This window comes from Hevea brasiliensis, chromosome 18 (genome assembly GCF_030052815.1).
Source record: "Hevea brasiliensis isolate MT/VB/25A 57/8 chromosome 18, ASM3005281v1, whole genome shotgun sequence".
NCBI classification, from domain to species: Eukaryota; Viridiplantae; Streptophyta; class Magnoliopsida; order Malpighiales; family Euphorbiaceae; genus Hevea; species Hevea brasiliensis.
Genome location: NC_079510.1, coordinates 51,059,198 through 51,083,418, shown reverse-complemented (window position 1 = coordinate 51,083,418; position 24,221 = coordinate 51,059,198). Strand labels below are relative to the sequence as shown.

Below are 24,221 nucleotides of genomic sequence, written 5' to 3'. Positions count from 1 at the left end.
TGAGAATTTGGAGAATGAAAGTAGAGTTGAGAGAATAAAGGTTAGCCCTCCTCTACTTGCTAATCTTCATATATATGTATATAAGTACTAGTTAGACTCCTATTAGGATTAGGAGTGTTGAGTCATGATAGAGGTTGATCTCCGAATATTTCAATCCACCATGGTGATAGAGTTCTGATTGATTTGGGAGTCATTCTCTTATTGGGATTCTAACTCCTCATGCGAGCACTTCGAATTTCTATCTTTTGGAGAGGGAAGTCTCCTTTGTCTGAGTGTCCTTAGATCAACTGGGTGAGCATAGTCTGTGGACGAGTATTGTCTATGGGGGAGCGCCCTTTTTCCTGCTAAATGGGCAAACGCCCCGTGGGAATGACTCATGGGCCAGAGCCCTTATACTGATTGGAAGAGCGAACGCCCCATAGTCAAGTAGCATCAGAAAAGTTCTTGCATAATTGCATATTACATTCCAAACCTCAATAATTTTAGGTTTAAGATGTTATTGGTAGTCCTTAATCATAGATTTTACCTAAATTTTCGTAATGAGTAAATAATTAAGGAGATAATTACTAATGAAATTAAACGCTAAAGCTAGGAAACATCTCCATCGATCTTCATCACATTTCTCTTGAATACAGCTAGTTGTTGAAGTTTTCCCTTATCATTCTGCAGTCTTATGGCCATCAATGTAATGTTCTCTTGCAAATTTCAAGTGGGTGTGTAGGCAGAAAATTAGTTTGTGTGCTTAAAAGCATTAACACCCTGTTTGGATCATGGTAAGCCATGGTTTATTAATGTAGGGTACGGTTCTCAATTGTGTTTGGGAAGAATAGTAAATCATGGTCATGATATTTCATGATTTTTCTATGGTTAAAAAATCATGAGATTTGTCAAGTTTTTGAAACTATCAAATCAGTGGGTAAGTATAATTTCACTCATTTTTATTTCAAAATTGCTCATATATAATTAATAAAATTATCTCTTTGTCCCATACATAATTAACAAATATAAATTATCAAGTTTAATAAATTATAATTTTAATGACTATTATAAGCAATTCTTTATAAATTAATATTTTTTAAAAAAATATATATTCTAAATTATTTATATATTTAAAACAGTTAAAGAGTATTTTAATAATCTTTCTGTTTTACTTTACCATACTACATTATCGAATTAAATAAAAAAATATTATTAAAATATACTGCAACATATCATCTTTTCAAACATATTAAAAATAATTATTATATTATGCCATACAACATCATATAACACCATATTTTAGTAAACTATTTTACACTCAATTCAAAGGGAGAGTAAGCATCATATACTTTATATTGTAATTTATAACTTATCGTATAGCGCTTTACCAGGTATGGAAGGCACAAATCTGAGACCAAATCAATTTACACAAACAATTTACAAGCAGACATCCAGCATTCCGCATGACAGTGAACAGGGTGGCATGGCCTTGCCGACGGGATATGTGCCACGCGTTAGCCGTATGTGCTAAAAATGAAAAGGGAAGGATCTTTCGGGTTCGGCTTCGGTTAATGATTGAGTGCTGAGAAATTAAACACACGAAATGATCTTCCAATCATCAACAGCCTCAAACAATGACATACCTACTAAGTTAATCCCACCACTCGCTTTGATCCCATTGAACCCATCATTGATCCCATCAAATTTTACCCACTCCTTTTATGACAGGCGTGATTACCAAACTAGAATCTCATTTAGTGCTTTCCATCTTCCAAATATCCATCAATTATTATGAGTTCATTCGTTGATCTCAATCCACAGCCGCCAATGATGCCAGATAAAACCACAATAATTCGTCTACCTTCTATGTTAGATTAATTAATTAATTAATTATTTATTTATTTAATTAAATTTAATTCACTCATCTTTAAAAAAAATCACAGAAGTAAAAAAAAAATTAGTAAAAAAAAGACTGAATATACTCTTGTATTTTTCAGTTAAGTACTAAACAAATTTAAAATTAAGTTTGGTGTTAAATAAACCCTATATACTTTCTAATTAAGATCAAATAAATTCTTATCTAATAAAATATAATTTTTTAAATTTTAAAAATTATTTATCATTTTTAATTAAAATAAAATTTAAAAATAAAAAGAAATTGAATGATATGATTAACAAAAATTATTTAATATTAAAATTATTATTTTTAATATTTTATTATTAAAAAAATAATTTTTTTATTATTTGAGGATTTATTCAACTTTAATTAAAAAATACAAGAATTTATTTAGCTCAAAAGTTTATTTTGAATTTATTTGACCTTCAACTGAAAATATATGAACCATTTGATTTTTCTTTTCCAAAAAAAATTACCATAATTGATCACTTGGAGGGCAAATTCCAATATACATTTTTTAGTGCACTTGTTATTCTCACAAATTTAGTTTTTTCATAAAATTTGAAAAGTTAAACTCACATTAATGTGAGTAACGTATACATACATAGAAAACACACAATAATTTCTTGAAGGAAAAATACATACCTTACGGGCAACTCAACTAATGGTCCATTTCCACCGAAAAGATATGCAACACCACCAACATAGGCCTTCAGCATTATTAAATTTTGAGCTTCCTTCTAACTACTTGTCAAACTTACACCATCCAACCTACTTAGAGTGCGGTGTGTTTGATTGTAGATTTGAAAGGAAACAAAAAATAAATCTTAGTTCTAGGCCAAGTGGGTATTTTCTTAAGTTGTTCGTTCCACATTGGGCCAGACCGGCACTAGGACCTGGGCCAGTTTAAAGCCCCCGAGACCCGTAGTAAGCCTAACTATTCCTCAAATTCATAACCAGGCCCATAATTTAGGCCCAATATGCACATAAAATAATTTAAATTAAACTGTTATACTCATATTTCGGGCCAACTTAGCCCAAAAATTATCAGAAACAAAAATTTGGGGAGCCCAGCTCAACCCTGTTACCTCATTTATAACCATTTAAAACTCATAAAAATTTTTTTCTTTTCATTTATTAATACGAAAACTTGAATTCATACAGTCTCTGACAGGCTTAATGCTACTACTAGCACATGCGGAGTCCTAAATTACAAATTTAGAGAATAATAATACAATTAAGTAATATTTTCATAACCTGAGAGAAAAGGAACAGGTTATTCAAAAAAATGTTTCCTCCTGTAGCCTGGAAAAAAAATATGTTGAACAGGAGTGAGCGTTCGATTCAGAGAGTAAAATATCAATTTTAACCATAATCTCTATAACTATCTAAAGCTAATGCACCCTGTAGAGTGAAATGCAACATCAACAACAATTGCACATCATAACATCAAAAAGGTAATTTTGAGCACTCACACACCCTGTAATATCAATCATAATATATGGGAGCTGATCCCCTATACAGCTGCTCTCTTAAATCCAACTTGGTGCCAGCGAAGAACTCAAGCCGGACTTTCGCTTAATAAACCAAATCGGGGGTCCCAGCGAAGAACTCAAGCCGTGACTACCCCCCGAAGGATCGGGTCCCAGCGAAGAACTCAAGCCGTGACTACCCGTCCTATCCATAGTCCACACTACATCACACGCACGCCAACGCACGCACACTGCTCCAAATTACCACAACAACATATATGGCACTTTCACAGTTATGAATGCAACATAAATCGTGCCTAAAGTTTATCTACATAGATATATGCATATAAGTGATGCATGGGCATGCTTGAACATATAATAATATTGAAATTACAATTAAAATTAATATTTTACTCACAAGATAATCGATGACTATTGTGGCTGCTGGATGCAGGAAAATAGCTGACCTCGATCACCTAATAATTAAATTATAAATTTATTAGTACTAAGTTAAGACAAAACTCTAAAGAGACAATAGACAACCTAATTCATGCCGGAAATCCGGCAGAATTTCCCCTATACCTGGAACCTACCCAACCTGCAAAAAGGCTCAAATAACACTTCTAAATTCTCAATTTCCACAATCACATCTCATCAATATCACATGGCCCCTCCTGGGCCCTCCAAATCAGACAATACTCAAAATCTTAAAAATTACGTTTTAGTCCCTATAATTGACATTTTTCAAAAATCCACTCAAACAAGCTCTAAAAATTCTAAAATTTTGCCCCGCGGTCCTTAATAATATTATAAGGCTATTGCAAAATGAATTGTAATTTTCTAATCACCCATGAATATTTTATTCAAGAATTTTACTCAATTTCCTAAGTTTTCAACAACTAACATATCCTTAATTCAACCCAATTTAATATTCACATATTTAAACCTCCATCCTCAAGCTTCAATCAATCATATAAAATTTAAACATCTTAATTTCAAATAATCTTATATGCCCATATGCTAAAAATCTAACTAAAATCCATCCATATTTCTCAAAAATATTCTACAATCACTCAAAAATTCAACTAACACCATAGAATATCTCCAAATAATTTTACTTTCATCATATATTTTTCTTAGAATTTTTCTCCAATTTTTCCTGTTTAAGAAACACTGTATTTATGCTCCACAGACAGCGAAATAATGTAAATAGTCTTACCCGAAGATTATCTGTGTCTCAAAAATTTCAAAAATTTACGAGGAAGCCTCTGAAAGTTGAATTATCTCCATAGCCCACCGGAGCCACCGCCGGAACCACCGCGCACGGTGGCTGGCTGCCGATCGTCGGCGACATTTGGCGGATCTGATCATACCACCATGTTCCTCTCCTCTTCCTTAGTCCATATGTGGTCTCGGATCGTCGATCCAACGGTCGGATCGTCGTAGATCTGATGAAAAAGCTTGAAAAACCCGAAACTTCTTTCCTCCATATCTCACTCATCCGACCTCCATTTGCTTTAAAATTGGTGTCAAAAGAAAGCTTTCGGAACAAGCTTTCCAACGCCACCGGAATCGCCTCGATCGGACGTCGGACGAAGCCGGAATCTCGCCGAAAAGTCGCTGCCCACTGTGCGCGCGTTTTCTCTCTTTTCTCCCTCTCTTGCCGCCATTTCTGGTGGTCTGGCGGTCGCCGGAGGGTCGCCGGCCGGTGGGGAGCCGCTTCGGAGGTCGCCGGCCGGTCACCGGAGAAAGGAAGAAGAAGAAGAGGGGGAGAAGAGAAGAGAAGGGAGAATGGGGGGGGGGGGGTTCCTCCTCCTGTTTTTGAATATTTTTTTTTTTAATTAAAAAGGCTGCTGTGACAGTGGGAAACCCATTGTCACACGCCAAATCCCATCATTCAATTTTTTTTTTTTTCTTTTCCTGGATGTTACAACACGAGTGAGATTATATAGATTAACATGATTTGATAAAATTATTATAATTTTATCAAGTAGTGTGTTTGCACATTAAAAAAAAAAAACAAAACCTGCTTAAAGTTGGCGTTACAACGGTGTAAAGTCCTTTGAACTTGTCGGTTCATATCTACATAAGGTTTTTTTTTTTTTTTAATAAGCTTTGGCCAATAATTTTGAAAATATATTATAGCTGGGGCTTGGGTTTTTTTTTTTTTTTTTTAAATTTGTATTGATGTTATCATATTTCTCTTATAATGAACTTAGAGTTATATCTTAAGTCTGTTCTCTAATAAATTATCTATTTAAAAAAAAAAACCTGCTTAGTAATTATATGATTGCTGTTATTATTGTTTGTTCTAAAAAGTACTAATATATAGACATTGCCAGAAGGCCATGTTGCCTAATTGAAAAAGTTGTGCGTTATATGAAAAAACGGAGGATTTTTCGTTGTCGATGAAAAGGGAGTAAAGAAGATATTATATCCTTAGAATGATGATACCCGTGTCCTTTCTCCTCAATGCACATGCATTCCCCCCCTTAATTGCCCTTTAAGGTCAACAATGACAAATCTTTGACGTAAAAATTTAGCATGCATAGGACTCTAGTTGCTGCCACGTATGTGCCGACATGGATTCAGCAGTTACAGTTCTTAATGCGGCTGGGGGTAGTACTAATCATGTGCCTTGTTTCTCAGATTTCATTTCACAGTGACACGTTGATACCAATTGGTGTGTATTGAACCAGTCTTTTATTAATTTTACCCAAATTCTTACCATTCATTTAAATCTTACGAGAGAATTTCAATTTCGCCCACTTAAAAAGCTCATTGGTACCCAAAATTCTTTTGTTCAATACAAATATCATTTGGTTCTCATACTTCCAAGTCCGGAGATCATTCATTATCTTTGAATGATGATCTTTGTCTAATTAATATGCTTAAAGAAAGTAAAACGGGTTGATCTTTCACTAGAAGTACGTGTGCTCTTCTCTTAATTAGAAACTCCTTCCTCATTATCCTTTCCCTTAGTCCCTTACATTATTACTCATCATAATAATTATTGATGGGATTGCTTTCTTTTTTTACCTATAAAAGTATCTTCTCTCCAGACTTGACAATACAAGAATCCTCTCTCTCTCTCTCTCTCTCTCTCTCTCTCTCTCAGTTGCCCTCTCTCTCTCTCATTCATGTAAGTAACGATAATTATATTTTCTTCACAATTTATTCTCCATGTATGCTGCTCTGCTCTTCTGCATTTGCATTACAGTTGTATAATATTTTAATTTGCTGCTTTGAAACCCTTCCTCATTTGGAAAGCTTTTTTCTTCTTTCCTATTTTAGGCCGATAGTAATTTTGGTGTGCAAGTTGGGTCATTATTGCATTTCCCATGTCCTAATCTTTTCATTCGTTTTCATGCTTTTGTTTCTCTCCCACCATATATAGCTTTCAATATATATATATATATAGCTTTCAACATGACATTTCCGTGCATCGCTATGCAAACAATTATCTTTTAATTATGTTTCATTCAGTTAATTATGTATAAAATATCTATAAGCTCTGTCACCTCCAAAGTGAAGTGCCATATCAATTACAATAACCATGTTTTAATTTCATTTTTTTAGGGAAAATAAATATTAATTGATTTTCGCTTAATTTTCTTGAGAATTAATGCAGAAGTGAAACCCACCACGAAAAGATCTACATATACATATAGCTGCGAGCCCACGTTCAAAAGAAAAGCATAAATGGTGGAATATAAGCTCAGGGCCAATAAAAACCAGGTAAGAAAATGCATGTGGATGCATATAGATCATGGTTAATTAAAGTGACCATATGCGAACATATGTCCCATCCCATACATTCATATTATCTGTTCTTGATTTTTTTTTCCTCTCCAATACATTGACTGTAGCTTGTATATTTTGCTCCCTGTACTTTTTTTTTTTTTTTAAGAATATGCTCCCTGCATTTTCTTCCATTTTATAGGTATGGCCTTGGCCCCTTTTTTTTCTCATATTTTCTTTATTAACATATCTAAGTCTCACATATATGAAATTTTGCTCCGGTTTCCATGGAATAATTTCTAAGATAAATATTACTTTGTTTCCTTCTGGTTGAAGTTATACCCTTTTCTTAATCTGTTTTCTTGTAATTAATTTTGGTCGACTTAATAAGTTGATTTCAGTTGGAAGATTTTAATATTTTCTCTGCTAGTGGAAATTAGATACTAATTGATTAAGATTGGGTGGGTGGTCTATTATCATGCATATGCTAGCAGTGCTGATGCAAAGAACACAGTCTTGTTTTGTTCTGCTATTAATTTCAAGACCTCAGAAGTAGAACGAAATGGTTTTGGCTTTTGCAAACATCAGGAGACCAAATGATTTCAGTGGGACAAGTTCATGTTGGCCATATGTTTGGACAATACATGAGACAATTCAAAACTGTCCCCCCTCCCCCTTCCTCTATATTATATATTTTTTAGTAATTAAATTCATATATTAAAGTTTAAAATTTCACCGATGAGTTTTAATTAAGTAGTATTGAAGTTGTCTTCAAACTTATAAGATCTTGAGATTAAATTTCAATGGGAACCAATTATAAAAGAAAAAAAAAATTGAATATCAATTTTATAATTTTAAAGATAATATCAATTTATCGAATAAAAATTTATGAATTCATATATATTTTATATGAAATATTGCATGTGTTTGAAAATGCTAAAATACTAAATAGGTTGTTAACAAGAGAATTTGATTTTAAGTAGCAATTGAATGATCCCATATACAAAAGAAGGCAAAAAGAAGAGAATTATACCATCAACTTTAATTATGACGATAATTGTGATGCGAATTTCTTCATCAACAGTCATATTCCAATCAAAGCATGATCGATAAGTTGACATTAAGAGTCCCATAATTACATAATGACTATATATATCCCCATGGATTTGCTCAACTTATTAAATTAACTCATTAAATTAATTGTTTTGATTACCATGCGAAGATGCTCTCTCTGTTAAAAACAAAAGGAATGGGTCTTCCATATGAAGGTTCTGTCGTCGTTTATTAGATTTTATTTAGAGGAACTTAGAATTGTTCACAATATATACTAGTGTTAATTAAGTGCAGCAATTAACTTAGGGCAGCATTAACAAAGCAGATTTTGATGCTCTTAGTTTCCTAACAAGCTGTGATTTCATTTTAAAGATATTTCCATAGTATAACAAGAAAAACAACAACTACCAAAACGAAATTAAGGAGAGAAAAAGGGAGAAGACATTCTCTACTCTTTGAACAAAAAGACAGGCAATCAACTTTTACTCCAATGTCCAAAACGTGAAAGAAAACGCCGTAGCGTTTTCATCGAAGACGAAGGAAGCAAAACCAAAATAGAAAAGGTAAACATCAAAATAGTTTGCTATTGCAGCATTTTCTTCTTTGTCCTTTCCCTTCCAAAAATACCCACTAAGGATTTTCTTTTCTTTTTAAACCCCTTCTCTGCTCTTTATTTATCCCTTTTAACATCTTTCTCTCTTCTCATCTCCATTCAGCAGCCTGTAAGCCTGGACATGGACCCACCTTTCCGTGAGATCTACAAGACCCTTCTAGAAAACACCATCGTCGATGAATCAGAAACCAAGACTAGTTTGGTTGACGAATGTGAGCTTCCTTTTATTGACCTTGGTCGTTTAAGCCTAGATGAATCTGATGAGAAAGACAAGTGCGAGCAAGAGATAGCTAGGGCTTCACAGGAGTGGGGATTCTTTCAGGTTGTGAATCATGGGATTTCACGTGAGATTTTGGAGAATATGAGAAGAGAACAAGTGAAGCTTTTTAAACAACCTTTCGATAAAAAGAGCAAAGAAGACAAGTTCTTGAATTTCTCTTCTGGAACCTATCGCTGGGGGACTCCTACAGCTACTTGCCTCAGTCAATTGTCATGGTCCGAAGCTTTTCACATTCCCATGACTGATATTTCTGCTTCCAATGGATTCACTAGTCTCAGGTAATTTCATTTCCTGTCTTTTTAAACATTTCTTTTTAATCCTTTACCTCTATTTGGTAATTTGGTAGATTCGAAACCTCAACTCTTAAGTTATTATAAGAGTGCCATGGTCTAGGATGGCAACGGGTCGAGTTTTAATTTATGGGTACCGAATCCAACAGAATTTTAATAGGATAGATTTGGGTAATATATAATCGGATTTGGGATGGATTCGGATTTAAGTTTTAATACTCGTGATGGATTCGAGTCGTGTTCGGGTTTTATATAAATATTTAATTAAATAAAAAATATATATTTTTTATAATAATATTTATAAAATTTTATATATTTTATTCTATATAAAATAAAATTGAAATATTTTATGAAATTATTAAATTTTTAAAATATAAATTACTAATAAAAATAATTTTTTATATAAATTATTAATTAAAATATATAAAATTAAATGAGTTCAGGTATTTTTTGGCTAATAACAATTGGATTTAGGATGAGATCAGATAGTTGAGAATAAATTTTAATTGGATTTGTGACGGATTCAAGTTCAAATAGAGTAATTTTCGTGAGTACTCTACTCATTATCATCATCACTGAATTATACCCATACTGACGCCATTCCATTCTATAATTAATGGTATGAGAGAAATTATATACATGTATATATGGCTATATTAGCTCGCGTAAGGAAAATAATGTTGATTTATAAATTTATATTTTTAATTAATTCATGATGTTTATTGTATTTAAGCTAACAATTCAATCAAAATTGATAAATTTTAGATTCTAATTTCATTTATCTAAGTGGACCCCAAATGAATATTATATATATACGCAAATAGTAAAATGAAATCTATCTATTAATTAGATATAAATTTTATATTAATTATTTAATTTGACTTAGTACCAACGAACTTTATATATAATTACTAATGGAATGTTAGGAGAAAACATATTAGATGCAAGTAGTAGAAGTTTCAAATCATCCTTCTTTTCAATTTGAAAGAAACAACAGAAATTGAGGAATCCATTAAGTGGCAAAATTCATTTGCTGAACACAAGAAGCCATTTGATATTTGTCTTGTCAAATCAGGCTTAATCTGTCAATTTGATTTAAGTAAAAAGGGAAAGAATACCATGTAATACTATTTATCTATCTACTTTTAAACCACCATTAATGCTTAACTAAAGGCAATTTACAAAGATTAAGGGGAAATTCTCACGCTAAAATGACTAAAGACAGACGCATTGTTTCTCGCGCAAGACACAACAAATTAACCAAAATAATGCTGGTTTTTATAAATCAAGTGGTCTGGGTGGTGTAGTTGGTTATCACGCTAGTCTCACACACTAGAGGTCCCCGGTTCGAACCCGGGCTCAGACATTTGTACATTTTTTGAAAAAAGTGCATACTTCACGGTGCTTTAGGAGCCACGCCCTGAAAGCTGCTTCCCTTCTTTATCTCCTAGTCTCATGTGTGTTTGAACAATTTTCCCTGCACAAAACCACAGCCTTGGATACAGAAATTAATTAACCTACCTAGTGCTGCAAAAACTTTTACCAAATCAGTTCATGTACGTGTAATTTTGCATGCATGGTCTGGTATTTTCCTCGATCAGATTCTATATACTGCTTTTAATTGTATGAACTTTAAGGCTTAGCCAGTACTTCTCTGCAACTCTATCTTGGTGTGTGGCCTCAGATTAACCTACATGCATGCCATGCCCTCCCTATAGTTGGGACATTAGAGATTGATATATATATATATATATATATATATATATATATATATATTTCAATTGCCAATTTCAAGTGTTTAATGGATTAATTATTGTTAATTATGGACATTTCCAGTTCAACAATCGAACAGTTTGCTACGAGAGTTGCCAGTCTAGCACAAAAATTAGCTGAAATTTTGGCAGATAAATTGGGCCGCAAATCAACTTTCTTTCAAGAAAATTGTGTGCCAAGCACTTGCTATCTTCGACTGAATCGATACCCTCCATGTCCAATCCCTGCAGAAGTATTTGGTCTCATACCACACACTGATAGCGACTTCCTCACAATTCTGCATCAAGATCAAGTTGGAGGATTGCAATTAATTAAAGATGGGAAATGGTTCGCTGTTAAACCTAATCCTGAAGCTCTAATAATAAATGTCGGGGACTTGTTTCAGGTAAATCTATCTAAAAAAAAGAAAACTGAAATTTTTTATGGAGGTTCTTTAGTCTTGATCCTTTGTATATGTAAATGTGAAGTAGGCATGGAGCAACGATGTTTATAAGAGCGTTCAACATCGAGTTGTGACGAATCCTCGAGTGGAAAGATTTTCAACAGCATATTTCTTCTGCCCATCTTATGATACAGAGATAGAAAGTGGGTGCGAGCCTTCAGTTTATGAGAAGTTTAGCTTTAAAGAGTACAGAGAGCAGGTGCAGAAGGATGTCCAACTATTAGGGCGCAAAGTAGGCCTCCCTAGATTTGTTTTATAATTTTCACTGCTACGCCATTTTTGCTATATGGATAAACTAAACTAGGTTTCTGTTTTTTTTTTTTTTTTTTTTTTTTTTTTTTTTTATATATATTATAGTCTTTGTTCATTTGGAGAATGAAATAGTAAAAATAGCAGTTTCCAGTATATTAGAAAACTCTTTTAACTTAGATGATAGATCAGTCAGTGATTTAATTACGTTTTTTTGATAATTAAGCAGTGATTTAACCAAATTAATCGTAGTTTATAGAAGATCAGAAGGTATCTTTGGCAATTAATGGCCAATGGGGGTGGGGATGATAATACTGTTTGATTGCACTGCTCGATTCGTTATCACTTGTTAGATATCTACTAGACCAGTGGGATTCTAGCAAGTAATTAAATTTTTACTCTTTTTTTTCTCTTTTTAAATATATAGTTGATAAAAATTTTAAAATATCAAAAGAAAATTTAAGTGAAATTAAGATAATTAGCTTTCGTTTTATAATTTATTAATTTTTATTTGATTTATTGATAGCTTTTATTTAAAAAAAATTGTGTTTCACAAGTGCTAGCCCAACCCCACCCAAAAAAAAAATCATATATATATATATATATGTTTCAATATCAAAAAATTCTTGTTATGGGTAAGAAATTTCAACGAGGATTAATTAGGGTGAGATAAAAAATTGAAAAAAAAAAGTAGAGGATTTTTTCAATTTCTCTATATTATTATTATTTTTTCATTAATTTTATATAAACTTTGACATCAATATTTAATTTAATTATTTTTAATCTATTTTTATATGAGATCACTTCATATTAGATGGACACATTGATTGAAAAAAAAAATTAAAAAAACCGTAAAAAATGAGAAATGTGGTCCAAAAGTCCAAACTCTTAGATTTGGGGTTAAATTAGGCCGCAGCCCAGCCCAAGATTCGTAAGCTGCAATGTTTTAAGCTAGCAGGGCATTTACGTTTCGCCGTTTCGGTATCTCGGAAACTTGAAACGGTTTCAGTCTTCACCATCACAATCCAATTCGTAGAGGAGGATGACGCACGAGCAAAGATGATTTCTTTCTCCACCTTGAAGTCCCCGAGCCTCCGTCCAACGCCACCACCCTCTTCCCTAAATCAACCTCACCCTAATCTCAAATCTCTCCCTCTACCCACCACCACCACCCCCCAAGCCCTTTCCGCATCAGACCCCGAGCCTCAGCCTCGGAAGCTCAAGGGCAGCTCTCAGCTCAACCGTTGGTCCAGGGCTCGAACAGTCCGCTCTGGCCGTAAATTGGACCGCTTGGGTCTTCGGACCCAGGTTGCAGAGCTCAAGCTCCCATCTCAACAACCCAAAGAAAGCGAAGTGAACGAATATAGCTCTGTAACATCAGGCAACAGAGATGATGAAGCCGTGGAGTTGGAGGTCACTGGTGGGAAGTCCATTTACATGGTTTCTGACGGCACTGGATGGACGGTGGAGCACTCCGTTAACGCTGCCTTGGGGCAGTTCGAGCACTGCTTGGTCGATCGTGGTTGTCCTGTAAATACTCATCTGTTTTCAGGGGTAATTATGGTTTCCGTCCTTTCTTTACTCTTATTGTTTTCTTGATAGTTGCATTGCTATTAGGGAGTTATTTCTTATGAATCCTGCCTAATTGAGTTGCAGTGATGCTGTATTATGTGCGTTTGTTAGATAGATGATATAGAAAGCTTAATGGAGATAATAAAACAAGCAGCTAAAGAAGGTGCAATGGTAGTCTACACTCTAGCTGATCCTTCCATGGCTGAATCAGCTAGACAAGCCTGCAAGTTATGGGGAATACCATCTAATGACATACTGGGTCCAATAACAGAGGCAGTTGCTTCTCATCTGGGCGTCTCGCCCTCTGGTCTACCCCGTGGAGCTCCTGGCAGGAACTTTCCCCTTTCTGATGAATACTTTCGACGTATTGAAGCCATTGAATTCACCATCAAGCAAGATGACGGTGCCCTGCCCCAGAACTTGTACAAGGCTGACATTGTTCTTGCTGGTGTTTCTCGTACTGGAAAGACACCGTTGTCAATTTACCTAGCTCAGAAAGGATACAAAGTGGCAAATGTGCCTATTGTGATGGGTGTAGAATTGCCAAAGAGCCTCTTTGAGGTTGACTCAGAGAAGGTTTTTGGTCTTACCATTAATCCTGTGGTTTTACAGGCGATCAGAAAAGCAAGAGCTAGAAGTCTTGGGTTCAGCCAAGAAGTGAGGAGTAATTATTCTGAGATGGACTATGTGAGAGAGGAGTTGGAATGTGCTTGCAGGGTTTTTGCACAAAATCCTGTCTGGCCAGTAATCGGTAATGTGCTTCAATTTCAAATGTTTTCTATTGCCTTTGTATTATGTAGCAATGGCTTGTCTACTATCTAAAATGTTTAATATAGACATTGACATCCTACCAAAAAGTTTTGGGAATGGGGAAAAAGAAAGATATAATATGGGAAGTGATGTGCAATTGACTGAATCTTGGTCATACTGTTATTTGTTTGTCATATGCAGAAGTGACAGGGAAAGCAATAGAAGAAACTGCAGCAGTTATATTAAGGCTTTATCATGATCGAAAGCACAAATGTTCAATGCCGCGAATCTCCAAACTTTACTAGTATGGGAAGTCAGGTGTTCAGGGATGACTTGCTGAAACAGTGTAAGAGGAAGCTGTTATTGGACCTACCTCAAATTGTTAATAATCAAGGAATACAGTGCAGGAAGAGGGTACAGCTCTTCTGCTTAATGTTTATAATGTAAATATCATATTCCTACAATAATTCTCCTCCTTATTAGCCATATTATAAATCAATGTAAACAGCCATACAGTGCCTCTGCTGAAGACAGGTCTTTCTTTTGGATTCAACTGGATACATGAATTACTTAATGACATGTTAATCTGTAATGAACTTCGATACATTGGAGTTGCGTGTAATGAGATGATTCAGAAAATTATCCAAGAAAAACAGCTTTGATCAAGGCAAATATTAATTGCATCCATGAAAGGTGCATCATCACTATAGCCTTGCCTGTTGATTGCCGGAAGAGCCTGTGTACTTGCTTAGTCTTTGCTTCAGATATCGAAGTTTCATTTTTTATTTTATGAAATTTTTCTGCCTTGTCCCTAATCAATTATTCAGCGTGTGTTTGCTTTCTATGCTGAAACTTGGAAGATCTTCCTGCATTTTCTTTCTTTTCTTGTTTCTTTCTTTCTTTTATTTTATTTATTTATTTATTTTTGTAAAGTTAGTACAACATGACGTAGAAACATTACACATTTCTGAGGATTTAACCCAAAATCGTTCAGAATGTAGAAAGCGAATCCATATAGTCAATCTTAAATTTTTGAAATAATGACTTAATTGAATTGAGTATTTATTTTTGTAAAGTAAAGGTGAAAGGTAGAAGAGCGCATGCTTTGCGTGCGTGAATATAGTAGCATTATCCTCGTATTTGTCTAACTAGCAAGAAAGCCATTAAAGTCTATTCAAAGGGCCTAACTACATAAATGCAAGGCATGGATGGGAATGTAATAAAAAATAAACATGCAGAGAAGAAAGAAAGTGAAAGCCATTTTCAAAAAGAAAGGGACTATCTAGTCCTCCACTAAGATCTATACGATCGGTCGGAAGCACCATGTTTCTTCTGCCATAAATTTCAAAAAAGGTTCCTTTTCTTTGTCTCATCGGTCTTTGTTCTTGTCTACAACTCTAAATTTTATAATATTTCCCTGGAACATTTAAGCACTCCATAGTTGAAGCATCGATAGTGGATGGTCGGTTAGCTTTTTCCCATCTTCTTAATTGTCCATATTCTGAATTTTTCTCTGAAATTTTTCATCAGAAGAAGCCTATCCTTGAAAAAAAAAAGGACTTTCACCACATCTGATCACACTCTGCTCTGAAAGGTAAGCAATGGTTATTTTCTTTATCTGATAAGGTATACTACAGGCTGGCTTGCTGGTATCAATCGAGGGCACTGTCATCTGCACCAAGCTTGCCCACAGAAAGAGTGAAGTATATTAGCAACATTGTTCCCATGCTTGATCTGTCACATACAATATAATATATTTTAGCACTTCCAGTAACCATTATCTTGTAATTAATAGCAGAGCCTCACCTCATGAACCTTTATACATTCCCCTTAACTAATATGAACTTACAAGGTGGCAAAAAAGAAAAGAATTCTTTTGGGATCAATTGCCCATGAAGAAGGAGAACGTTTGAAACTGTTTCTCCTGATGGTGCATCTGCTTTCTGTGGAGGCATTCAGATTGCCAGTTGTAGTAGTAATGGTGATCTGGTGATGAACTTGTGAGTTGCTAGAATGATCAGTGGTCCCAACCGCCACCAACGAGGCTTTTTCAGACATGCTAGGCCCTAGTTGAAAGAAGCTGCAGATTAATGATCATAATAATAATAATAATAATATAATACGCCGGAACTATATGTTTTCAGCTAACTAGCATTACACCATTAATTTTCTAATAATGCAATTGCACATGCCTTCAACTAAGGTACACCAACAAAATGAATCATATTCTGTAACCTCTGTAACGTTAATTAAGCCTTAGGTTTCTGTGTTCTCCAAAGTTGACCCAGCGGTTTAGTACCATTTCACTCTCAGAACTGTAACTACCATTGGTCCCCAAGATGGGAAGTGTAAAATGGTTTGCTTTGGTATCATTAATACGAAAACTAATATTCCAACTTCCCTGTTTAACTTCTTTCTAAATATAAAAATTTTATTTTGAAAATCCTTAATCCTGAGATGATTATTTTCGAAATTTCATCCTCTAAAATTCTTGTTAGAAGATAGTAACATATATAATTATGGTTTTTCCAAGGAATTATAAAACAATAATAAGATAGCCGTAGGAATGTGCGAACATTGTTGAGTTGTCGCATAACAATTGGCACCAGCCAGCAAGGGTTGGTGATGAAAAAAAATTGTACTTTACTCTTTTAAGTGAGACAAAATATCAAGAAAAGGACATTCTTCATTCATTCACCATTGTTTACTAGTATTTTCAATATGCATCACTCTCTCTCTCTCTCTCTCTCTCTCTCTCTTCTCTTCCTGGAAGATTCACTTAAATGGAAGAAGAGTGATGATATCAATTGCTTAAAAAAAATAAAAAATAAAAAAGCACCTCTGGGTGAGGAGGAGGAAGCAGCAATAGTGTTTCTGTCATGAGGATCAGAATTAATATTCTTCTCGATGCAACCTCCGCCACTGCCACCGCGTAGAGATCCTTTTCTGGAATGGCTTCTCTGTAACTATTTTTATTCATTAAAACAAAAATAGCACATCGAGACTAAAGAACACCCTTTAATCACCATTTTATAAACACATGACTCGGACAAAAAAAATATATAAACACATGACTAATACAAAATGTTTAAAGAAGCACGTTTGCGTGTTCTTGAATGAAGCAAAAGAGAAATTATCCAAGAGAGGAAAAAAAAAGAAAACAAAGATTGAAAATTTGAAAGAGGGATTAAACTCACTGTGATTCTTGAATTTGGATTGATATCTTTATTGTTGCTGACATGGGAGAAGCTTTCCATATCCATAACAAAGCTATCAGATTTCTCCGTCGTGTATTGAAATCTATTTATGTGATCCAAAACAGAGATTTTCTGGGTTTCCATGTTTTCTTCTAATCCACCAGCCTTACAGCGACAAGAAGCCAAATCCTAATCAGAGAGAGAGAGAGAGAGAGAGAGAGAGAGTGAGAGAGAGAGAAACTGTTATTCCTTTAAAGAAATTAGTATAGATGAATCAGAAAATTACAAAAACGAAGCTCACCAATTTTGGATTTTCCGCCATTTCCATAACTTTCTAGGGAAATAGAAAAGAACAAACGGAAAGTTTATAGATGAGTAGATGACCACGAATCGCGTACGCAATGGGGCAATCGCTTTTCCACCGTCTGGTTGGAAGAAAATAAGGTCACCCTCATGAGTCAATGCTTAAGAGCTGAGAGCTACTGAAGCTAAACAAAGACTTTTTCTCCCCCTGCGACTGTGTCAATTCATTGAAAAAAAAGAAAGGGAAGAAAAGGAGCACAAACCTTAGCAGTTAGCAGATGAAAGAGCAAGCCAAGATAGGTTTTTGTTTTTTCTTATGAGTTGGTGTTGAATCTTCTTCCACCATAAATGAAATTATGGGTAGCACTAGTGATGGCTTTTCTGGTTACAACAGATGTTTGTGAATGACCTGACTTCTAACTACTCTGTTTTGTCTTGTTAAGAGAGGCTGGATTTTTTTTTTTTTCTTTTCTTTTTCCTGTTCTGTTGAATTTATTTGAGGATAGGAATTGAAGAAATGTTTAATTCTTTTCAATTGGAAACTCAAGAGAAAGAGAAAGGAAGCGAGGAGGTAAGGTGAGGGTGAGTGTGATATGGCGTTTACAAAAACAGAGGAATTAGAAACGAAGGGTGCTCCTTGGCTTCTTATACATGATAGTTGTTTAATGAGTTGTGATGGTTAGCATTTGGTAATTGTAATTATTTAAATTTAATCAATCTGAAAAAACAAATCCCATTAATTATATAAACAAGTTTGTTCATGCTAATGATTTTATTTATTGTTCATTAAAAAAATTATATCAAACATTAATTCGCCATAAACCTATATTAGAAATTTCTTTAATTTACAACTAAAAAATATCTCACTATTACATATTATTTATTTAAAATTTTTTATTTTAATATAATTAATATTAATAAAATTTAAATTTGAGATCTCATAATATTAGAGATAACTCTAATCATATCAGTGATTAACTCTAATCATATCAGTGATTATGATTTAATGATCATTACTAAGATAATGGCACATGCCTAGTTGGGTAAGTTATCAATCCAAGATAGAATTCCTAATGATTGCCTGTTTATGTATAAATTTTTTTTTATTATTATTTAAGAGCAAGATGTGGTTAAGTCACAGAATCAATGTGCAAGGTTTTTGAATAATTAGTAAACGCACAAAATGGAGACAACAAATCTTCATATTTCTTGAGGAAATGAAAGAAGGGTCATTATCAATTTTCGTAATATTGCTAAAGAATATGTTTGCTCTATAATTACATTTCATGATAGACTGAAAGAAAGAGACTCCCTTTGCCTTATCATTCGCATATATAATTATATCACAAATCCATTAAATTTCTGGTTAATAATTTATATAATAATTGATGAAAACCATTGCTGGTTGCGTGCAAAACCTAAAATTCTTGGGATAATACACATCTGGCAAGTGTGACTAAACGTTGATAGCTACATTTATCAGCTTTCAATTAGCACGATTTAATGTTCAAACTTCTTAATAATTCATGAAGCAATAAAATTAGTCCAATTGATAGCTTCTATTATTGAGTAAAGATCAATTTTATTAAAAATTATTTTAAAATTTCTAAATATATCAGACTCATAGCATTTCAGATATATACTTCATGTAAATATAAATCTGCCTTGCTGGTAATTAATTATATATATGGAATGTATGTTTGAACATAAATTAATGGCCAAACGACATAGAAAACTTTGCAGTCACATGATGAACATGAACACATCTTATTATTAATTAATTAATTGTTATCAATTAAGAAAATGAAGAAGGCCAGAGGAGGCTAAGCACTTGTCAAGGAAACAATTCTGCCTTAATTTTCTGTCTTCCTACGTTTCCAGAGACGTGCAAATCTGTTCTCCAACACAGAGAAATTAAGTGAGATAATATCTCTCCATAAAAAATTATAAAAAAAAGTTGAGATGGTAAAATTTGTTGCATTTGATTAAAAAAAATAAAGCATCAGATCGCACATGCTTGACAACTAGCTGCAAGGATCAACAGCACCATTCATGGTTACTGGTAATCCACATCATCATTTGACTCTGCTACTTCTATTTGATTTTATTATTATTTTTTAAATTATTAGTTAAAGCACGATCTCGACCATCCTTTATTATAAGAATAATCAGGTTATATATATATATATTTATTATGCAGGTCACCCTCTTTGTTTTGTGCTGCATGTTGCTCGGATTAGTTGTTGCATTGATCATGGTTTATGTAGCTGGTTTTTACACCTGGTTTTTTAGATATAGTTTTATTTTAATAAAATTATTCAATTTATAAAAAAAAAAATCGATTTGTTTTTTTATGTTGTTGTTTAGTATAAGACTTAAAAGGGTTTCTACACCTGGTTTTCACTGATAGGAACCATACAAAATGTTTATATTTGTTAATTACTCCAAGCAAGAAGATTAATTAATTAGATAAAATTGAAGGCACTATAAACTCTATTTCCAGAGCTTCCAATTCTAGGGATTAATGTAGGTTGAGGCTATAGCTCCTATCTCAAGTATCTGCTGATCTTGCTTTTCTCTTGAAAATTATACTTTGGTGGATGTTTATGCCAAGTTGTAACATGTGATGGATGATTTTGCTTTGTTTTGGAATTTATTTTGCTTTTGTACCATGTATTTCTCTAGATTTTTTTAACTGAGGATATGTATTCATTCTAAAAGAGATCTGATGATCGTTATAAATATACTAAGTTTTTCTGCTTAAAAAATAAAACATGTGATGAAGAAATGGACAACCTATATGCCTCTTTCCATTTCAAAAATAATGAACCAATTAAGCTCAGATAAAACAAATTAAGTGTTTTTCAACAGCTTATTAATTACCCTTCATGCACCTTGGCAGATGAATTTGGCGCTTTTGACAGACTGAGCAAATGTAGCATGGCCACAGATAATAATTAAATTGTATCTATACTATACGTCAATACTCCCTTTTGTTCTTATTTCTTGTTTCGTTTTCGGTCCCCTCATTGTTCTGTATGACTTAGCAGCTATCATGACTTAAAAGAGCACGATGAAAGTGGAATTTTCTGCATAGGGGCTGGAGAAAGATGATATATTTGTTGCATTCGCCTGTTTGGATCAAATATCTTAAAGGTTAAATTACAATTTCATTGTTGAAACATATGAAAAATTACATATCAATCCCTAAAATAGTTTTCTCTCTGTGCTTTATCCATATGGGTATGCTTTAAAATCTTTCTTCCAGGTTACGTGGTGCAAATGGACCAGAAAGCTGCACATATAGGAGATAAAGAAGCACACCCAAACACCACCGTAACAACTGCAAACATATATTATATATGATTATCTTCCAAACAACCAACTATACATAACAGCTTGATTGATTTTTCACCTTTAATATTAACTTAAAGATCATTCATCTTTATGATGATAAAAGAAGATAATTTTCTCAACTCTTTTGTGCGGTTCATAGATTATTATTTAATCTATTAAACCTTCATTAAATCTATGAAAAAAAATTACACATAATTAATGTGTTAATGCTGATTAATATATTCTCTCAAGTTTGGATAAATATGATTTATTATGTTGATATAGTTTCAACCACTTAATTCAAAATTATTTATCAGAATTTTATTTTTAACAAATAATTATCACTTTTTATTTTTTATTTTTTGTACAAAAATCTCAATTACCCATTTTATATTAAAGGTAGCTAGATGTCGTTCAAATAAACATGATAGGTTATAAACATGGGAAGATCTAAATTGGTGTGGTTATTGAAAAATATAGATGTTGGCCATTTTTCATATCACAACCAATAAAATTATATCAAGTGAGGTGCCGTACTGCAATTTTTCAATCAATGTTTGTACTTCCCTTGATTATCAGTCTACCAAACTAATATTTGTTACATTTTCTCAACTAGATAAAAGATAAAATCATGTTCTTCATTGTACATTTGTAGACAATAGTTAGCTCTATTTCTATTTAAACTCTTTCTTGTCTCTCCCTCTCACTTGCATTGCCAATAAAAAGAATCATGTTGAATATATGGCAAGGTTTGAAACTCGGACATATATGTATGCATTCATCCCAATTGATTTGATCGAAGAAAAACATCATGTTTGAAATATAATAAGAAGACATGTGAAAATTCAGCAACACAGCACACGCAAGACTTTGCAATTGTAATATTTTTAGGAGAGCCTCTATATGCGAAAGAGTTTGGCCTTGCCACTTTCCCTGCCAATGAAGGAATGCGGTGGAGTTTCTCTACGCTCTCAGCTCTTTCACCCTAAGAAAAGTCAATTATAGTCTCAAAAGAACATAATCTTCTATCTTCTCTGTGCATGGAAGTTCGAAGCCAGCCATGGTTTATCCATCCAAAGAATTACAAGGGAAATTTAGTTAATAATTTTTTTTTTTTTTAAATTGTGGTGAAATCACTGATGTTGTCTTTCCACACATTTGCACCCGGAGTTTCAAGAAAAGGTTAATTATGTATTTGAGGAAACCTTCTATTATATATATATATATATATATATATTTGTAAATTATTATCAATTTATCAAAATTAACTATTTAATATATATTTTTTTAAATTCAATTAATTTAAAATATCTTTATATTTTATAAAATCAAACTATATAATTCTTTTATCAAAGCAAACGTTAGTCAATTTAAACATTAATTAACTTATTTTAATCTTGAATATTTATATTATTTACTTCTTATAACTTTAACTGTTCAGACTGTTTAATTTTATAATTTTAAATGCTCAAGAACATGGTTGAAATAAGTTGATTAATGTTTTCTAGGATAGAAATCTAATAAAAGAACTTAAGAGTTTGATTTTTTTAAAATATGTTTTAATTATATTTTAAAGTAATAGAGACTAAATAATTAATTTTAACAAACCAAAGGATTGATAGTAATTTATTATTATTATTATTCGTTTTAATTTTAAGAAAAGGTTTGTGGTTAATTTGGCAGTGTTTGGGCTTCAGTGCGTATTATCCATGAGATGGCAATTCATTGGGCTTATTGGGCTTTCAAGAGCAACGCTGAGTGCCCACACTTGTTTTGGCTTAATTTCATAAGGTACATTTAAAAACTTAGCACGTGAGATTCTTGAGAGAAGTCAAAAAACAGTCTGGAGACCATTCAAAGTCTCATACAGCCGAGTTAAGAACTAAAACCCAAACATCACCAAACAAAGCCGAAACAGGGGCAAATGACCGTACTAAGGTAATTCAGAAACGAAAAATATCAGAATGGGCTAATAACTCCAAAAATTAAGAAGAGGGGGGCGGGTGGCAGTGGTCAGCGCCCCGGACGCTGTTCAAAATAGCGCCCGAACTCCGGACGCTGTTCAAAATAGCGTCTGAACAAGGGACGCTATTCATAATAGCATCCGAAGCTCGGACGCTATTTTGAATACGTCCGGATTGAGCCACCTGCAACAACCCTGCACGCGAGGAATATTACGTCCCATCTCGTCCCCATCTGTAACAAAGTAGCTCCGGATGCTAATTATATTAGCATCTTGTACCTCCGGACGCTAATATAATTAGCATCTTTGTGCATGGCGTGCAGATGTCCGGTCTCGTCCCAAGTCTGTCCCAAGTCCAATCTGCAGGCAGTGAATCTCCAGTGAATGGGGATGCTATTTTTATTAGCGTCCTGTATTCCCATTTCTACCGTTGCTCTCTCTCCCTGCGCTCTCATTTATGGCTTTCTCTCCCTGCGCTCTCATTTACGGCTTCCATTTCGCCCTCAAGCCCTCGCTCGTTCATTCCTCATCCATTGTCTCCCTCGCTCGTTCATTCCTCATCCATTGTCTCATTTTGGTGGAGTAGCTCGGGTGGAGCAAGAAGGAGAGGAGACAGGTACAGTTGCAGTGGTAGATCACAAAGAAAGAAAGAAGAAATTTGAAAAAAAATTATATTAAGGTATGTATTTTGACTGTTTAATAACTTTTAACATGTAATACATGAAATGCTTAGGTGATAATAATGTTTATTATTGTGAAAATAATGTAATTTTTTTTTGTGCATGTTTGTGAGAAACTTTTGGTGAGCAAATTGATATTTTTGTAAGCATCACTTAAGAAATAAATTTTCGTTATAATTTTTAACATGCAATATATAAAATGCTTGAGTGTTAATGTAATTATTATGCTGAAAATAATATATATATATTTTTTTATACATGCATGTTGGTATGTTTGTGAGCAAGTTGATATATATATAGTAATAGCATAATACTGATAAAATGAGTAAAAGTTATTGGAAAAAATAATACAAGAAATTATATTTTTAGTGTATAATAGTAAAGAAGGTAAAGAAAAAATAATATAAATTTGTAGTATTAAGAAAATGTTAGGAAAGAGAAAATAAAAATTATAAATGTAAATTATGTTACAAAATAAATTTTATATTAAGTCATATAATTTTTGTATCTCATAATATAATAGTTTAATAAGTTGAACAGAGAATATTAGTATAAAATAAAATAATAGTTTAAGTTTTTAAAAATTAGTAAAAGCTATAGAAGAAAGGGAAAAATTAATAGAAAATTGAGT

At 33.3% G+C, this 24,221-nt stretch overlaps 3 protein-coding genes and 1 non-coding gene across 7 annotated transcripts; 3 read left to right on the top strand and 1 right to left on the bottom strand.

The window, feature by feature from the left end:
* Window positions 1-5,930: 5,930 nt before the first annotated feature.
* LOC110636639 (gibberellin 2-beta-dioxygenase 8-like) lies at window positions 5,931-12,114 on the top strand. The gene is made up of 4 exons (XM_058140618.1): window positions 5,931-5,967; window positions 8,566-9,313; window positions 11,162-11,483; window positions 11,569-12,114. The coding sequence occupies exons 1-4, from the start codon at window positions 5,931-5,933 to the stop codon at window positions 11,797-11,799; spliced, it is 1,338 nt and encodes a 445-aa protein (XP_057996601.1). The 3' UTR covers window positions 11,800-12,114.
* On the top strand, window positions 10,618-10,691 carry TRNAV-CAC (transfer RNA valine (anticodon CAC)). Its single transcript has one exon. It is a non-coding gene; the product is annotated as a tRNA-Val (tRNA).
* Window positions 12,115-12,756: 642 nt separating the features above from the next.
* LOC110636619 (pyruvate, phosphate dikinase regulatory protein 1, chloroplastic) lies at window positions 12,757-14,982 on the top strand. Its single transcript, XM_021786405.2, has 3 exons — window positions 12,757-13,343; window positions 13,473-14,112; window positions 14,313-14,982. The coding sequence occupies exons 1-3, from the start codon at window positions 12,849-12,851 to the stop codon at window positions 14,414-14,416; spliced, it is 1,239 nt and encodes a 412-aa protein (XP_021642097.2). The 5' UTR covers window positions 12,757-12,848; the 3' UTR covers window positions 14,417-14,982.
* Window positions 14,983-15,221: 239 nt separating this feature from the next.
* Window positions 15,222-18,273, bottom strand: LOC110636630 (uncharacterized). Of its 4 annotated transcripts, none has more exons than XM_058140893.1 (6): window positions 17,875-18,273; window positions 17,610-17,733; window positions 17,309-17,497; window positions 16,951-17,077; window positions 15,918-16,177; window positions 15,222-15,793 (listed from the first exon to the last, which is right to left on the bottom strand). In XM_058140893.1, exons 2-5 carry the CDS (start codon window positions 17,634-17,636, stop codon window positions 15,957-15,959), a joined length of 564 nt encoding a protein of 187 aa, XP_057996876.1. In that variant the 5' UTR covers window positions 17,637-17,733; window positions 17,875-18,273; the 3' UTR covers window positions 15,222-15,793; window positions 15,918-15,956. The 4 variants fall into 4 exon arrangements, with proteins under 4 accessions (XP_057996876.1, XP_021642116.2, XP_057996873.1 ...); XM_021786424.2 differs by having other exon boundaries at window positions 15,222-15,845; window positions 15,961-16,177; XM_058140890.1 differs by having other exon boundaries at window positions 15,961-16,177.
* Between the last annotated feature and the right edge of the window lie 5,948 nt (window positions 18,274-24,221).

What these genes read in the sequence shown, in the direction of transcription:
- LOC110636619 (XM_021786405.2), top strand. Translation starts at nt 12,849, where the DNA reads ATGATTTCTTTCTCCACCTTGAAGTCCCCGAGCCTCCGTCCAACGCCA. An exon ending in ATACTCATCTGTTTTCAGGG is followed by an intron (nt 13,344 to 13,472) that starts GTAATTATGGTT and finishes TGCGTTTGTTAG; the next exon opens with ATAGATGATATAGAAAGCTT. An exon ending in TCCTGTCTGGCCAGTAATCG is followed by an intron (nt 14,113 to 14,312) that starts GTAATGTGCTTC and finishes TGTCATATGCAG; the next exon opens with AAGTGACAGGGAAAGCAATA.
- LOC110636639 (XM_058140618.1), top strand. Translation starts at nt 5,931, where the DNA reads ATGGATTCAGCAGTTACAGTTCTTAATGCGGCTGGGG. An exon ending in AATGGATTCACTAGTCTCAG is followed by an intron (nt 9,314 to 11,161) that starts GTAATTTCATTT and finishes GGACATTTCCAG; the next exon opens with TTCAACAATCGAACAGTTTG. An exon ending in ATGTCGGGGACTTGTTTCAG is followed by an intron (nt 11,484 to 11,568) that starts GTAAATCTATCT and finishes AATGTGAAGTAG; the next exon opens with GCATGGAGCAACGATGTTTA.
- LOC110636630 (XM_058140890.1), bottom strand. Translation starts at nt 17,636, where the DNA reads ATGGAAATGGCGGAAAATCCAAAATTG. An exon ending in TGGCGGAAAATCCAAAATTG is followed by an intron (nt 17,498 to 17,609) that starts GTGAGCTTCGTT and finishes CTCTCTGATTAG; the next exon opens with GATTTGGCTTCTTGTCGCTG. An exon ending in ATCCAAATTCAAGAATCACA is followed by an intron (nt 17,078 to 17,308) that starts GTGAGTTTAATC and finishes GAATAAAAATAG; the next exon opens with TTACAGAGAAGCCATTCCAG.